Source organism: Trichosurus vulpecula, chromosome 3 (assembly GCF_011100635.1).
Source record: "Trichosurus vulpecula isolate mTriVul1 chromosome 3, mTriVul1.pri, whole genome shotgun sequence".
Taxonomy (NCBI): domain Eukaryota; kingdom Metazoa; phylum Chordata; class Mammalia; order Diprotodontia; family Phalangeridae; genus Trichosurus; species Trichosurus vulpecula.
Window position 1 is genome coordinate 278,615,415 of NC_050575.1, and position 17,460 is coordinate 278,632,874.

The following is a 17,460-nucleotide window of genomic DNA, read 5'->3' on the forward strand; positions in this document are numbered from 1 at the left end:
TCAGGTGTGTGTGTGTGTGTGTATGTACACACACATACATATATACATATATATGTAAACATAGAGGCATATAAATACTTGCATTTATATATATTTCATATATGTGAATTTATCATGTGTATACATACACAATATCACATACATACTTTAACCTCTTTACTTATGCTATAATTCAGCCATACCAGTCTGTTTGCTGCTACTTCTGTTTGATACGCCATTTCCCTTCTCGCTACCATGGGAGACACTGGATGTTCCCCATGCAAGAAATGCTCTCCTGCTTTACCTATACCTCTGGGAAAATCTTAAATTTCCTTCAGGACTCAACTGCAGCACCTACTTGTGCATGAGGCCTTTCATGATCACCTCAGCTGCTAGTGCCTTCCCTGCTATCCCCAAGGTGACAGTGCAGCTGCTTTATTAATATATGAGTGGTGTGTGTATGTGTGTGTGTAGTGTGTCTATTCTCACATATACACACACACATTTTATCTCCCCTAGTAGAATGTGAGTGCCTCGAGGCCATGAATTACTTCGCTTTTGTATTTGCATGGTCTAGCACCTACCTACTTGTCTGCGCGTCTATCTATCTGAACAATAGCCATTGCACAAATACCTTATCTGGCTTAGGTGAAATAATTAGTTTATCTCAAATTATGAAAGACTTACCTACCCTTTGCTATTTCCATCACCATCTAGGAATGTTTTTGAATTCTCAATTGTTTCTGGATTTTCAAATACAGATAAGGACAATGTAATAAATTTTACACTGCCCAGTGTTTACCTCTACGTATAATTCAAAGCTTCATATAGCTTAGATCCAAAAGTTGAGCTGATATTAGCCCATAGGTGACTTCTTTTCCTGGGGACACTGTGGCAAGCAAGTTTGGTAAGGATGTTATTATTAATAGTAATAGTTATGTGTGAACTTCAAAGAATTCAAGGACATACTTTCTGTCTGAAAAGGAGATTTATCTGTTTACTCTGGTTTGTCATAATGATGTGGCAGGTTCCTGATGGATTAGGAAGAAGGGAAAATGGGATTTCTTTCCTGAAATAGGTCAATACAAACATTTTCTAATTGCTTTTTTATGTGAAATGTTAATAAATATATAGATAGAGGTACACAAACATACGTATATCTACATATATATATACACACACATTCATATACATGGATGTAGACATGTAGGGGATTGCATGGAAGTGATTAAAGTAAGAATAGATGCTATGCTATGCCATATCTTTATATATCTTTATTATCTGTATGATCATACTCCATTAAATCCTTCTTTGCTGAGTCAACTTTGCCTTTCCCCCTCTCTTCAAAAACTCAGATTTACTGACTTGGTATTACAATATTTGTAGGAAAATGCTTTATCATGCTCTTGTCATATCAGTTATTTTTCTTCTTGCCTCTTTACCCCCAGAACTAAGTTAGCTTCTACTTTTTTCTTTTTAGCATTTCATTGGGTCTCTTAGGACCAATTTCTCTGAAAACTTTGGCTCTAAACTTCTGGAATATGATTGAGTGTATCTTTCAGAGATTGTCATTTTGTCTTATGGTGATTTAATACTCCTAGGGAAAAGAGTAATAAAATGTGGAATCACAAATACATTTTGCAGTATTTCTACCCCATTGTTTTTGTGGAGCACTTAAGAATCTGTGAAGTAGGAACAAAACTACTTGTTTGAAAGACTAAATAATAAGAAGATTATGAATCTTTGGCATTATGTCAAAAGATAAATAAAAGGAATGAATTCTTGGCACATTATGTAAAGTAAACTGTAAGCAGGATAATCTTTTCCCTTAAATGAGGGATATTAAGGAGCTTAAATTTTCTTCTTATTTGGCTTTCTTTGATGGACTCTTAGTAACTTGTAGATTCTATCTCCTCTCTATGATATAGCCATAGTAAATTAGAACCAGCTAACATGTTTAAGAGATGTTTCCTAGATTAGATAAGAAATCTATATTCTCTAAGAAGGGAGATCGTAAACAAGTAGATCATTTTGCAATAGCAGAATTTATTCAACTTCTTACCAACTCTTTGGTAAAATTCAGGTATCAGCAAGTTTTTAGACTGGGTGCACTAGAAGATTTCATGGTGGGGCAGGGAAAGGTGTAGTGGATTTAGAATTAGTGATCCAGCTTTGAATCCCAGTCTTACTATCACTGTTAACCTTTGTGATCATGATAAAGTCACCTCCCCACTCTGGGTCTCAGTTTCCTGATGTAGAAAAGAAAAGAGTTTGTACCAAATGGCATCTCAGCTTCCTTCTGGCTTTGAATAAAGATTCCCATCTATTTCCAAACAGAATCCAAATGACATCAAAACTAGTTACAACATCCCATTTTAGAGATGAGGGAACTAACCCCCAGAGAAGACAAAAAACTTGCTCCAAGTTGCACAAGTTAGCATAAAATTCAGAAATCAAATTTTAAATATTTCCATCAGGTACATCGCCTATCTGTCCAAACATGCACACACACTTGCATAATACTAGTGCCCCAATTCTAGTGATTTGGACTCCTTTTTCAAATTGCTGAAGTTTCTAGCAGTTCTTCAGTGTGAAAGAATATTCACTTGGATTATTTAGCATTTATCTTGGCAGTTACTATCTTACATTTTTACTTAATTCTCTCATGCATTCATCACATTTCTCTCCAACTAGATTGTAAGCTTCTGGAAGTCAGGGTTCATAGTATATATTTCTTCTGGATCCCCTATCATGCCAAGAATGGTGATATACTTGGGAGGTACCCAGTAAAATATGAGCTTAATGAATGAATTAATGAATTTTATATTCAAAACTTGATCTACACAGCTAAAGAAAGCATGTCACACTGTTACTCAGTGCATTTGGACCCTATTGATAGCTGATTTGATTATATAATTAAGATGAAAGCCTTTAAAATTACTTTGTATCTTCTCTACAAAAAGCAATGGTTCATTGATTTGAATATGTCATATATGTGTATATACAAAAGTCCTATGCACTAAAGAAAATATGCAAACTCGTCAAAAGTGTCATAATTGTTTTAGACTGTGAAATAGGGAGTTAAAATAGGTATCTTGTTGTTTTATCTACCAAATTTGACCAAAGTCTCTGAATCAAGCTCAAAAGTAGCAATTATGTTTTTATCAATGTGATGTGCTTATTTTGGCTATCTTTGTCCTTTTGTTGTGCAGAAAATCAGAACTAAGTTCTTAACTGCGCTTTAAAAGTTGTGAGGGTGATATTGAGAGATAGTATTCTTATCAGCCAGCTATAGATAAATATATTTTCTTGGGAAAATGCATCATCATATTTAAAATTTTGAAGTACACAATGAAACTTCTTCAAAGATTTATGATTTTATTTTGTGTTGGTACTCCCAATGATGATTTAAATAATAGCCTCTCCAAGATTTTTTGTGGTTAACACACACACGCGTTACAGTACATACAGTACATACATACGTTTCTTGCTCTGTACTTACCTTTTCCAGTTTGTTAGGAGATGCCAGAGCTTATTCACCACTTGGATAATCTTCATGAATCTGGGGTCACTTCTATACCATAATAAGACATTATGGAAGATGCATTCCAGTATTAAAAATCAGCATGGTTAAAGGTTGACCAATTATAAAACTTGGGTGTATCAGTAGTGTTGAGTAATGTTGTCTAGTCACAGTAGCTTGAAAAAATTAGTATAACTTCCAAGAGCTTACCTCACTATCAGGCTTTAGGGGGAATTTGGTTCAGTTTGTTGTATGGTAGAATAAAGTCCAGTGGAAGTTTTTTTCATTCTGAAGTAAAACTTTATCTGAGATCACTGTGTGTAAATATGAAAGATTAGAGTTCTATTTAAAATCTTTAGCTATGGTCTGAGCTTCCTTATCTCATATATTTTGATTATAAATTTAAAGGACAAAGAAAATCCCTAGGAAATACGTATTTTCTTTGTTCTTTTAAAGAATGTTTTAAAAACTTTATCCTTTATGTCTTTGACTAGGTCAATTAATATAAGACTAGCAACTACCAATGATGTACCTGGTGTTGAAAATCTCATCAAAACACTTAATCTGAATCAAAGCATAATGGAGGATTTCACAAAATATATTATAGCTCGAAGAGACCCGGTAAGGACACAATTAGCAGAATTGATTTATTTCACAATGCGATGCTACTTTCTTTTCCTGATAATGCATGCTCATTAGCAAAGGAGAACACTAAATGTGCTTTTCATTTTAATATTGTTTACTGAAATACAGTTGAGCTAACTTTCCCACACACTAGAAATGTTAGCTGCTAAATCCTGCATCTTAAAATGGGCTTTTATAGTTTTATACCTGAAGTTGTCTCCTCATTATCTTTTATATAAGCACTCATGCAATAAATTCCTGCTTGAGTTTAGTTCCCAAAAAATTTCAGCCCTGCAAATTATTTCATATGCTTTCTATTGCTAGGAAATGTAAACTATGTAATATGGGATGTTTTTCATTTTACTGTAGATTCCAGGAAACTTAGAACCAAATTGTGTGCCCAAATGTGGTGATCTCCTAGTTTCAGGTGCTTGATAGCATCTTTTCCATCTACTTCCTTTAAATAGTTTCTCTTCTTGATTCCTAATTATCTTACTTTGCACTGTGTTTTAACTGTCCCAAGACCTCTTGGAAGAAAGAATGCAAGGCACACGTCTTGAAGAAAGCAGTATACACATAACACGACTAATCGAGCATCACTAGAAAATATGGCTTGTGTTATTTTGCCATGTAATGGATTACATTAATTCATTCATAATTTTTTATCTGGTCACTTTTACAGCATTTATGAAGTAGCTGCATCTGAACTTTTTTCTGAATGAAAGTAACTGGCTTTTATTGGAATCATACTGACAGTTTGTGTCTCAGCACTAACAACCTAGCTTATTCAACTGAATTAACTAGCATGATTTAAAATAATGTATAGAATTTTAAAAAATTCCTCCTTTTAGCATAGTGCTCTGTAGCACCATCCTGTGCCAGATTTAGATTATAGTTTACTCAGGAATATAGTGTTAATTTTTAGTGTAGGGAGTGTGTGAGTATGTGTGTGAGCGTGTATATGTGTGTGTGTGTGTGTAGAGGGGAGGTCTTATGCTGACTAGAATACATTTAGAAGGTTTTTTGTTTGTTTATGGTGTTGGCAGAAATACTATGAAGTATGTGGGCCAGGAGGAAGAGGGAAGGCATTTCACCTTCCTTGCTGGGCCCCTCTTCTTGCTGAGAATTCTTTGCATGGCACTAGGAAAATTTTAGGAGTGAACTGAGCTTTGGAGCTCCAGTCTCAACACAACATTTTTTTTGTCAGGTAGGTATTATGGATAGAGTGTTACACCTGGAGTCAGGAATACCTGAGTTCAAATCCAACCTCTGATAATTACTAACAGTGATCCTGGGCAAATAACTTAAGCTCTGTCTGCCTCAGCTTCCTTATAAATAGAATGGGGATAATAATAGTACCTACCTTCAAGGATTGTTGTGAGGACAACGTGAGATAATATTTTTATGGTGTTTTGCAAACTTTAAAGAAGTATATACATACTGCTTGCTATTATTGGTGGTTTTTTTGGGGGGGGGGGCAGGGGTACAGCAGAGCTCACATAATTGGGTTTTATGGACACAGGATCCCAAAAAGGTGTTAAGGGGGAGTTGCAAGGAATTTTATAAGCCTAAGGGAGATAATTGTTTGGAAAAAGAAACTTCAAATCAGCACCAGATAGAAGCAGTCAAAAGAATAGTCTTACTCTTCACCTAGGCCACTCTAGGTTTTCTTCAGTTCTTAATTTAGTTGGCTCATAAATGTGCTAAAAGAACTCATCTTGTCTTAGTCAGTGAGTGAACCAGCATTTATTAAAGCACTTGCTATATACCAGGTATTGTGGTAGGCACTGGAGATACAAAGAAAGGCAGAAAGTCCCTGTTTTCAAGTAGCACACAGTCTAATGAGGGAGACAATACACAAACAACTATGTACAGACAATATGCTGCATACATTGGAAATAATCAACAGAATAGAGGGACTAGAATTAAGGTAGACGAGGAAAGGCTTCCATAGAATGTGAGACTAAGACTTGAAGGAAACTAAGGAAGCCTGGAAGTGGAGATGAAGAGGGAGAGAATTGCAGCCATGGTGGGCATCCAGGGAAAATATCCCCAGGATCAGGAAATATGGATTGTTTTGTGGGAGGACCAGCAAGGAGACCAGTGTCACTAGATTATCGTGTGTGTGTGTGTGTGTGTGTGTGTGTGTGTGTGAGTGATGGGGCGGGGGGATAAGATGTAAGAAGTCAGGAAAAGTAGGAAGGGCTCAGGTTATGAAAGGCTTTAAAAGTTCAGAGGTTTTTATATTTGATCCTATAAGTAACATGGAGCCATTGGAGTTTGTTGAATGGGGCGAGGAGGGGTTGACATGGTCAGACCTGCTCTTTGGGAAATTCAGTTTGACAGCTAAGTAGAGGATGGAGTGGAATGGGAAGTGAACTAAAAAGGCATAAAGAATATCCCCAGGCTATTGCAGTATTCTAGGCAGGAGGTGATAAGGGTCTGCACCATGATTGTGGCAGTGTAAGAGGAGACAAGGTAGTGTAGATGACAGATATTTTGAAGGTGGAAATGACATGACAACTTTATTGAATGCAAGGGATGAGAGCGAGGAGTTACGGATCACACCTAGGTTGCAAGCCTGGGTGACTAGGAGCATAGTGGGGCTCTATACAGTAATAAGGAAGTGAAGAAGTGAGAATTTGGAAGGTAAAGATACTGAGTTCAGTTTTCAGATGTGTTGGGTTCCAGATGTTTATAGGACATCCAGTTTGAGATGTCCAAATCACAGCTGAACATGTGAGACTAGAAGTTAGGAGAGAGGTTAGGGCTGGATAAGTAGATTTGAGAATCAACAGCATAGAGATGATAATTGAATCCATGGAAACTGATGAGATCACCAAGTGAAATAGTATAGAAGAAGGAGAGAAGAGGGGCCAGGATAGGGTCTCAATGAACACCCATGGTTAATGGGCATCACCAAGAATACTGAGGTTCAGATGGGTAGGAGGAGAACCAGGAAAGAGCAGTGTCATGGAACCTTCATGAAAACATGAAAACTACAGAGTCAAAGCCTAGATAACAAAGTTATTGTCTTCAATGCACAATTTCCCCCAGATTTTAAGACTATAGCTGCCCAATGCAAAATCTTGTTGTCTCTTTATATTCACATTATAGTGGGTCAAATAGTGTCAGAAACTTCAACACTATTAAAGGACTTTATAAGGTCATCTATTCCATACCTTTGCCTTTATGCAGATGTAAGGCAATATCTCCATAGATGAAACAGCTGAGATTGAGAGAAATTAAGGTCACTTAGCTATGAAGTAAAGGAAGGCAGGAGAGGGGTTTAAACCTAAGTTTCTTGCCTTCTATTAAATCTTTTTTCCAGTGCACTACTTTCTTTAGGCAATGCTTTTTTTCATAACAATGAAGGCAAGTTTATGCCAGGCAAAGAAATGTAAACTTGGCTAATCACTCTATAAAGATTTTCTTTTCTCTTAAAGACTTTAAGAAGAGAGCGTCATGTATGGCACTACCCTGTTCATGAAGGTGCCCCATCAATATTCATGATACCCAATTAAAGTAAATCTTTCTTCTGGTTCTGAGGATTCTCATTCTCCTCCCCACAGGTTTTTAAATAATTATGGTCTAAGTCCAAGATTGATCACTGGTTGAAGCTTTGCTAGGAATTAAAATAATTTATTATTAACTAATAATAAAAAATTAAAAACTTAACAACCCATTGATTTATCTTTTCAGGATGGGACAACGGTACAGACATTTGTTGCTGAAGTTTTAAATCAGATAGTTGGGGTTTCAATCATCAGAACTGAAATGGTAAATATTTTAAAATTTTTATTTATTTGCTTTATTATTATTATTTTTCCTTTTAAATTTATTTATTTTTAGTTTACAACACTCAGTTCCACAAGTTTTTGAGTTCCCAATTTTTTCCCCATCTTTCTCCTCTCCCCTCCCCACCCAAGATGCCTTGTAATCCAATATAGGTTCTACATATAACTTCACATTAAACGTTTTCACAATAGTCAAGTTATAAAGAAGAATTATAATCAAGGCAATGAACCACGAGAAAGAAGAAACAAAACAAAACAAAACAAAACAGAGAGAGAGAGCAAATAGTTTGCTTCAATCTGCATTCAGACTCTGTAATTCTTTCTCTGGATGTGGATAGCTTTTTCTATCATGAGTCTTTTGGAGTTGTCTTAGAACCTTGCATTGCCAAGAAGAGCCAAGTCTATCAGAGTTAGTCTTGATTATTATTTTTGACATGAATTAACACAAAGAGGTAATGAAATTCTACCTTTCCAAGTTTTGTTTTAAATTTAATGTGAAAAGGTCTTTATTTCTTAGGTATATAAATTATTTGCTTATGTCCAGTTTGTTTATAAATTGAGTATCTTTCAAATCTGCTTTTTTAACTTAAAAAAATAAATTGTGTTAGCTCCATTCCTATAACAAATTTCAATCAAAAATGCTTAAAAATATACTTGGTAGTATGAAAAAAGGAGGGGTCTGGTATTGAAGTAGACAAAAATGTGTCCTGTCTTAACTGGATCTAGAGTGTAGCAAATTGGGCAGTGTCCTATGCCCACACAGGAAAGGGATGGCTGAGGGTGCTGAAAACAGTTCCAGGTACTTTTACATTTTTGTCCAAGGTCATCCCTACTGAACACAGAGTAATTCAGTTTGCTTGCCTTCTTTAACCCCCCTGCCTTTTTAGTTATGTTTAAAAAGATTAAACTGTGGAAAATAACAAGAAGTACTTAACAGATGAATAGCCAAGTGATTAAAATGATATGTACACATTGGTATGAAGAAATACAGGTAGATTCCTTCCAATTAACATTCCATCTCGCATTCCCTCACACCTTTTCTCTACATTTCGGGCATGTCTGCCACACATACCAATGGAACAAGTCAAATACGTAATGAAAACACAGCACCTTTGCCTCCTCTCTGAGTGAGTGCATTGCTGGCAAAGAAAACTGTATACGTGGTTGCTGAACCGTTACCTTGTTTTCCCTTAGCACAATTAATGTAGATGAGTCCCTCATTCCCAGTGATTTCAGAAAAGGCTTGATGAAAAGACTAGATAAAAGTAGACAAAGGGTAGGGATCAGAATTAGGCCAATCAAAACAAGGCTAATTGGTTGTACATACTTCAAGAATCTGTGATTTTGTCATGTGGGTACTAGCTCCCAAAAATGCAGGTTGTAACTCCTTCATTTGGGGGAGGTGCTATGGCCCCCAAATTCACCCTTCTGTGACCAAACTTGGTAGTAAGCTTCTCTGAGGACAGCTGACATGCAGTCATCATCAGGTCCCTGCCCAAAGCCTTTCTTCCTTGAGAGAACCTGCCAGAGCTTGTCTTCTCCAGGTACAGCCTTTGAGCCAGGATTGCTTCCAACCCATGACATATCATTGTAGGACTTCAATGGAAGTGTATGTGCTGAAGGACATACCAAATATTTCCTGAAAATATGTATGGACTCTAACTAGTCATGACAAATTCACGTTTCACTTAAAAGTCTATAAAATACTATCAAAGATTCTCAACTCATGTCTAATTCAGAAAGGTAAAAAAGTTTGAGGATTAGACTGATATCTCCATGTATGCAGGTATCAGTCATGCATGTATCTATACACAAAGAAAGATCCAAAGAGGCAGAGACAGACAGGTGAGACAAAGTAGAATCATAGACACAAGGCTGGCCTGGGGGTCAGAACGACCTGGGTTCAAGTCCTGAACATAATACCTACAGACTGTGCAACCCTGGTCAAGTCACTTAACAGTTCATTGTCCTAGTCTTTGAGAGTAGAAGTGGCCCAACAAGACCTGATCTGCATTGGCCTAATTTCAATATTGCTATGTCTCAGGGAATAGGGAGACCTGTGGAGAGGGACAGAGATGGGGAACAGCTGGTAGGTGGAACAGTCAAAACACACAACATTTATCGATCATGTTTGCTATCTTATACGGGTGGTTTGTGGCTCACCGAAACAACTACAGTGGCAACATTAAAGATCACTGATCACAGACCATCATACCAGACGAAATAATAATGAAAAAGTTTGAAATATTGAGAGAATCACCAAACTGTGACATGGATACACAACGTGAGCACATGCTGTTGGAAAAATGGTGCCAATAGACTCGCTGATACAGGGTTGCCACAAACCTTCAACTTGTATAAAAACCCCATGGTTATCTGTGAAGTGCAATAAAGTGAAGCGCAATAAAATGAAGTATGCCTGTTTTTGTTTTTCCAGACCTGTGGTTTCAGTGGGTAAGGGAACTCTTTATACCCATGCAGATCAGCAACTATTCTGCAAGCTATAGTTTATGGAGCTGCCTGTTTCAGAGGACAGAATTTCTGACATGGAGGTCAATTCTCTATCCGTTACACCAGATTGCTTCTCTACATGGAAGCAAATACCTACACATAATTCAGCATAATTTTACAGAAACTCCTGATAGCATGTTTCAATGAAGTAATGTTTGAATTGGCTTGTTTGTTTTGGTCATAACTGGGGTGATTTCCTGAATATTAGCATTATTAGAAACTAATCTAGACAATTTCAGTGACTTTTTATTCTAATCCTTGAAGAATGTATGGATCTGGTCTTTGATGAAGCATATGTCTATTTCTTGCCTGACTGAAATTTCATAACTGTTAATGAACCATATTATTTCAGTATTATTGGGTTTTCAGATTTTTTAAAAAATTATCATTTAGGGTCCAAAATACTAGTGATGAACCTGTCCCTAGCTGGCTAAGAACTGAAGAACTGAGCTGTTTATCTCTATGCCATAATGAGGCATTGTTGTAATATAGTTTAGCAAATGACCAGTTATTTTCAAGGGAGAACACAAATATAGAAAATATGCTTTTAATTTTATTTGATTATTTTTAAAAATTAAACATTGGGTCGAGAAAGAGAGGATCAGTTTTCTGACTTCAGTGATTAAGAGATACCAAAGCACAGAAGCAAGTGCTGGATACTTATTTGCCACAGAACCATAATTTAGAGCATTGTTTAAAAGGTTGTTTGTTTTTTCTCTGTTTTCTAGGATATAGAATACATACGTTCGCATTATAACATTGAAGATTTTATTTACTATAGTCATCACCAACGAGAAGAACATGGCCACATACACCATTTTGTTTTAAATCCCATTTTCCAGCACTATACGAAATATTTTCTTAAGGAGATCCTTCGCTTAAGCTTTAAATCCTGCCTCTACTATGTAATTTACCCACAATCCAGGGAAGGCAAGGTAAAAGAAATCTGATGTGACTGTATTCACTTTTTGGTGGATCTTATTTCCCAACATATTCTTTGTTCTTTTCTGATATACTTTCTTCTGTCCTTCTCAATTTATCTTTCTGCTGCCTGTATTTTCATGACACTATATTGATTGAAATTTAAAAGGCTAGCTACCCTTATCCTGGCACCTTTATTAGACTAAAAATAAGATTCAAGAATATTTTGAAATGTAAAATGACTACTGAAATAATTGGAACAAAGAATAGGTTATACATGGACAAAGCACAGACCAAAGACTATATGGAGGTTGGTACCAGAATTTCAGATTGTTTCTCAAGGTATATTTGTGCAACACCAAAATCACACTGTAATTTTTTTCTCACAGCATTAAGTTGGTCCAAAATAGCCATTTTGGTAAGTCTAATGTATTGACAAAGTTTCCTAAACTCCAACCTTTGTAACAATGTAAAAAATTCCATTGTGAATATACATGAATGTATACATATATATGTATATGTGTGTGTATGTATATATAAACAAACGCACACACTCACACAGACAATATATATTTATATTTGCCCCTTCTCCTGAGGGTGATAGCACAGTCAACCTCTGGTCCTGTAGTCTTACTGTATGAGATTTTCTGTTTTGCCAAATGTAGCCTTTGTCTTTCCTGTAATGTAGATTTGTAATGTAGATTAGATTTCATTCTTGATTCAAGGTATGCTAGGCCAGGTTCCGACTGAATGAAATTGTTGGGTATCTTCTTAAAAACCAAAGTGAGCCAACATAAATTGAAGTGATATCACTTAGCAACCCTAAACTTTTGTACAAGTGTATGAATCCACACATATAACAATGAATTTGACAGAATTTATTACCTGCCAATGGATTTATTTATTTTTGGGGTGATGGGATAAGGGGAATAGGTGCAATAGGAAAAGACTTTTGGTGTGAGGTAGAACTGCCAGTTGGGTTATTTCCCCTCATCATGGAAATGAAAATCATTCTAATAATACCCAGCGAACCCAGATTTTAATTTGGGTAGACTAGGAACCCTGGACCAGGGGATTTTCCTTTTCTTCCTTCTTTAATACTAGTTTGGTGACTTTCAGGACGTAATAGTAAACTCCTCATTGTATTCATATTGTTGCCTGCGTGCTGTGTATCCATTAGTAATAATAAGAAAAATAGTACTTTGGACATGTAGTTTAATATTTACATGTACCTTAAAATACAGATTTAAGAGCCCTTTAAGACTAATCATATGTGCGTGCATATAACATGGTTATGGGTTTTGATAAATATTTATTGTTTACTTTGTATTCTAGTGTATACTTCCATAAATTTGAGTAAAAGTGGAGGTTGGAGACAATTGTGCAATTAACTCAGATAAAAACAGTGAATTGCTTTGTCTAAAATATCCAAATAGTCAAAACAAGGTCATTTTGATTTATTGTACTTGGATTATCTGGATGGTTTCATCCGTGTTTTATTGCACAATACATGTTTAGGTGCAACCTTTGAGAAATTTAACCAAAATTATTAAAAAGGTAACATTTGGGTTGTCCTATAGCCCAGTATTGTGAAACTTGAAGTGCTTTACACTTTAAGAAATTCAGATGAAAAGCCTCATGATGACTACAATCTATATAACTACAATAAGCATCACTAATTTTTAGCAAATTAGGTATATTTGAAACATCATTTGTGAAATAAACAAAACTCTTGTTTTCAGAGCTTACATTAAACAAACACTTCATTAGGGGTTTTAGACCTATTTATTTTACTAACCTAAATTTTTATGATTAAATGGTTACAAAATTCTGAAGATCATTTCAGAGAGTTTTCTGATATGGAGAAAATGTGAAAGAAATAGAAATCACAAGATCTAAGTTGGAAGAGACCTCAAAGGCCATCAAATCCAACCTATATCTAAAGCACAATTACCTAAAAACACCTAATGAGTTGTCTTCCAAATTTTGCTTGCAGTCTTACAGGATAGGGATCCTAATACTTTCCTAGGGTCTAATTCTTAGGAAGTTTTCCCTTACATTACACCTAAATTCATTTATTTGCATCTCTCATCTATCACTCCCAGTTCTGCCTCCTGGAACAAAGCAGAATAAGTTGAGTTCCTCCTCAATGTGACAAACCTTCAAATATTTGAAGATCACAATTATTTTCCCCATGAGTGTTCTCTTCTTCAGAATAGACACCCCCCAGTCCCTTAAACCGATCCTGATGTGACCTGATCTCGAAATCCTTCTCCATTCTTCTTCTTCTTTTCTCAACATTCCTAAGAGGTGGCATCCATAACTGTACACAATACTCCAGCCTTGGCCTGACCAGAATTGTTCCCTCCCTGGTCCTGGACAATACTTTAAGATTGCTTCAGCTTTCTTAGTTCTCACACTATTTACTCATAGTGAACTTGTTCACATTCAACATGTGTGGTTCACTAAAACCCCAGGATTTTTCTTAGATGAATTATTATTTAGCTGTGCCTCCTTGTGAAGTTCATTTTTCAAACTCAAGTTATCAAAAACTTTTCATTCGTTCCTTTTAAATTTCATCTGATCAGGTTTGGTCCAAAGTCCTAACTTGTCAAGCCCTTTTTTAAAATTCTTAGTCTGTCTTCTGGCATGTCAATAACGCTTCCTAGTTCTCTTTCATATGCAAATTTGGTAAGTATGTAATCTTGGCATACCTACTAGCTATTATTATTACTATTATTATTAATTTTTATTACTTGAGGGATTTCACCTGCCTCTAGTGACAAACATCCCAATGAGTGCTGTCTTATTTAGATATCTGGTATTGGAACTTCTTAGTAGCTTTTTTTGTTCTGTCTGTTGCAGTTCAAAGGACATCGTTCTTTTCCTATGACACAAAGCTTGGCAGGGAAAGATCTAAGACTCTCAGCAGAGCCACACAGCCACCTTGCCTGGAAACTTCTCAGAAGTTAGAGGCTCACTTGAGCAGACCCTTTTTTTTTTGGTTGGGTTTTTTTTGAGGTAATCAGGGTTAAGTGACTTGCCAAGGGTGACACAGCTAGTTAGTGTCAAGTGTCTGAGGCCATTGAGCAGGCCTTTGATTCTATGTGATGCTGGTTTTGTCCCAGGATCAGCGCTGGAGATAATCCCCAGTGGTACCCAAGGATGGCCAGGGCTTCCTGGTGGGGTTAGAGATAAGTGCTGTGGCCTACACGATGACATACATCATCCTAGGCAACTGTAGACTTAGCTGTTTTTCTTGAGAGTAGGGGAAGAGTGCAGATGGGACTGCTATATCTTTAGAATAAAGTGGGAGAAAGGCAAGGCAAGGCAAAGCAACAAGCACTTATTGAGGGCTTGCTACATGCCAGACACTGTACTAAGCATTGTAGATAAAAATACAAATTAAAAGGTAGTTCCTGCCCTCAAGGAACTTACAGTCTAATGGAGGGAGGAAGACAACACACAGAAGGGAGCTGAGCGGAGGACAGAAGGCAAATCTTATTTCCCCAAGGCGAGGGATATGGCGTTGAAGTCTGGAGAGTCATAAGCAGAAGCAGGAGGGAAATGAAGGATGGCTGGACTGGGCTTCTCTCCAAAATGGAGGAACTCACCAGTGGAAGAAGGGGGCTGGCATGACAGAGGGATATTCCTGAGTGAGAAGGCCCCAAGTGCTGAGGGAGGTCCCAGGGTGAGATGGCAGCTGAGGCATAGAGCTGAAATCTGGAAAGGCAGAGGCAGCTCTGGGAAGGGAATGAAAATACTCCCTTACCAAGGAGGGCCAGCTCGCTCCCCTCCTCAAAATGGAAGTCCTGGGAGGAACTCGCCAGTGGTGTAGGGGCTGGAAATAAAAAGAAAACAAAATGAGTTGAAAAGCTTCACCTCCTCTCCACTATCAGTTTTCATTATCCCATTGACCCAAAGCAGTGGTCCTGTTCTACTTTGATCCTCTTCTTTCTCTCTAATTTATAGCTAAAAAAAAATTAAAGAAGTTTTCCCTTTTTAACTCTCTCCAACTTCCATTCATTTTGAACTTGAGTGTTCCAGTGGCCAATATTCTCATAAGATTATACCATTTTTTATATTTATGCTTTGATATCTTGTATGTATTACACTTTGCAAAATTTAAAGCACTATGTAAGTGAGCCCTGTTATTATTATTCTTATTTTTCATTGACAGGCGCATGGAATAGTGGGTAGAGAATCAGGAAGGCCAGGGTTCAAGTCCCTCTTCTGACACCTACTAGTTATGTGAACCTGGCTAAGTCTTTTAAACTCTCAATGTTCTGGGCAGCTCTCCCTAGAGCAACTATAGATCTGCATTGGTGGAAGGAGTTTCCTCCCTGGGAGCACCTCAAGTTTCTGATATCAGTGGTCTCAAAAATGATGGCCTGGTCCCAAGGAGTGTGATCCCTCAAGTAGGAAGTATGGTTAAATTTTACCCTCCCCATGATAGACAAACTTGTGACTTGTCTCTGACACAACCGTACCTGACCTTAATCCCTCATAATCCTCTATCTGACTCCTCCTCCTATTCAAGCTCCCAACTCCCTAGGTTCTGAGCTCAGAATAAGCCTCTCTGGATAATTACAATTTAACTACCTAGACATCCACAGCTGAACAGGTGCCCCTTGGAAAATCTTTCTCCTCTTCGCACCCTATCCCTTTGTTGTTATAGGACCTAGAGGGAGGGCTCTGCACTCAAAGGCACTTAACTTGAGTAAGAGCTTTACAACTAACCTTTTAGTTTTGGACAGAATAGACCAAGTTGTACAGTATTTGGATCCCATTACATTATCTTTTCTCACAAACCCATCCCTCTTCCAAACTTTCTTATTACTGTCCAGGGTCCCATCATCCTTCTATTCACTTATGTTTGCAGCTTCTTAGCTCGATACTCTTCCTTACCCCACATATTCAATCAAAAGTTGACACACCTTGTCATTTTTATCACTACATCTCTCACCTGTCCTGTTTGTCTGCTCACACCATAGTTGTCTCTCGTCTCTCACCTGGGTAATTGTAATGGCCCCTTTGTTAGTTTCCCTGCCTCAAATCTCTTTCCTCTTTAATTTATCTTCCACAAAGCTTGCCAAAGGGCCATCTCCAGTCATCCTGATCTATATATTGCCACTGGACCCAGATGGCCCTGGAGGAGAAAGTAAGGCTGGTGATTTTGCACAGCCCTCCCTCACTTAAATCCAATTCACTTGCAAGTCATGTCATCACCTTCCGATGTCATGGTCCTCTTCAAGAATGAAGGACAAACAACAGCAAAGCTGCCAGAGTGATTTTCCTAAAATGCAGACCTGACCATGTCGTTCCTCTACCCAATAAACTCCAATGATTCCATACTGACTCTAGGATCCATATTGTTTCATATTTTTCCAATCCCTTAAAATTCTGATCTTCTTATGTAAATATACTTAAATAAACATACACACATTGGAGGGGATTACTCAATTTTTTTTTTACTGCTAAGGGTACATGGTCAAAAAAGTTTGGAGATGGTTGCCATACACCAATGAAATTATAGCTCTGGGCTATTAGTTTTCCCTGCCCACACTTGTATTGTTTAGATCAGAGATTCTTAGTTTGGGGTCCATGAACTTTAAAAAATTGTGATAACTGTATTTCAATACACTTATAATTCAATATCACATAATCATATATATTTTATTTTATGCATTTTAAAAACATTCTGAGTAGGGGTCTCTAGGCTTCACTGGACTGCCAAAGGGGTCCATGACACATGTGATCTAGATGTATAGGCATGTGTGTACATATACACATACATACATATATGAGAAAAATAAGACTGCTGCTTTAGTTTGATAGCATGAAGCTAACGGGTGACAGAAGGCATATCTTTTCGATGGTTATTTTTCTTTCTTTTTTTGTTTGTTTCCTCCACTTTATTCCAAAGAATCATAAGTCTCAGCTACTCCTGGAGCAGAATGGCCACATCTTATGCTCGCTATTATGTTCAGCTACCCAGGCTGAACATGCCATGGCATAGACCTGCTCCAACAATAGTTGGCCAACCTGGGGTACCTCTGTGGATAGTCATCAGTGCTTATCCTACCACACGCCTGGGAACATGCA

The 17,460-nt window shown here is 37.2% G+C and overlaps 1 protein-coding gene across 1 annotated transcript in view; it reads left to right on the forward strand.

The window, feature by feature from the left end:
* Window positions 1–17,460, forward strand: part of CFAP61 (cilia and flagella associated protein 61) — a 362,517-nt gene that overhangs the window by 117,871 nt on the left and 227,186 nt on the right. The window contains exons 18-20 of the mRNA XM_036749971.1: window positions 3,997–4,123; window positions 7,829–7,906; window positions 11,163–11,369. Coding sequence (XP_036605866.1) covers window positions 3,997–4,123; window positions 7,829–7,906; window positions 11,163–11,369 — 412 coding nt within the window. The remainder of the gene's footprint in view (window positions 1–3,996; window positions 4,124–7,828; window positions 7,907–11,162; window positions 11,370–17,460) is intronic.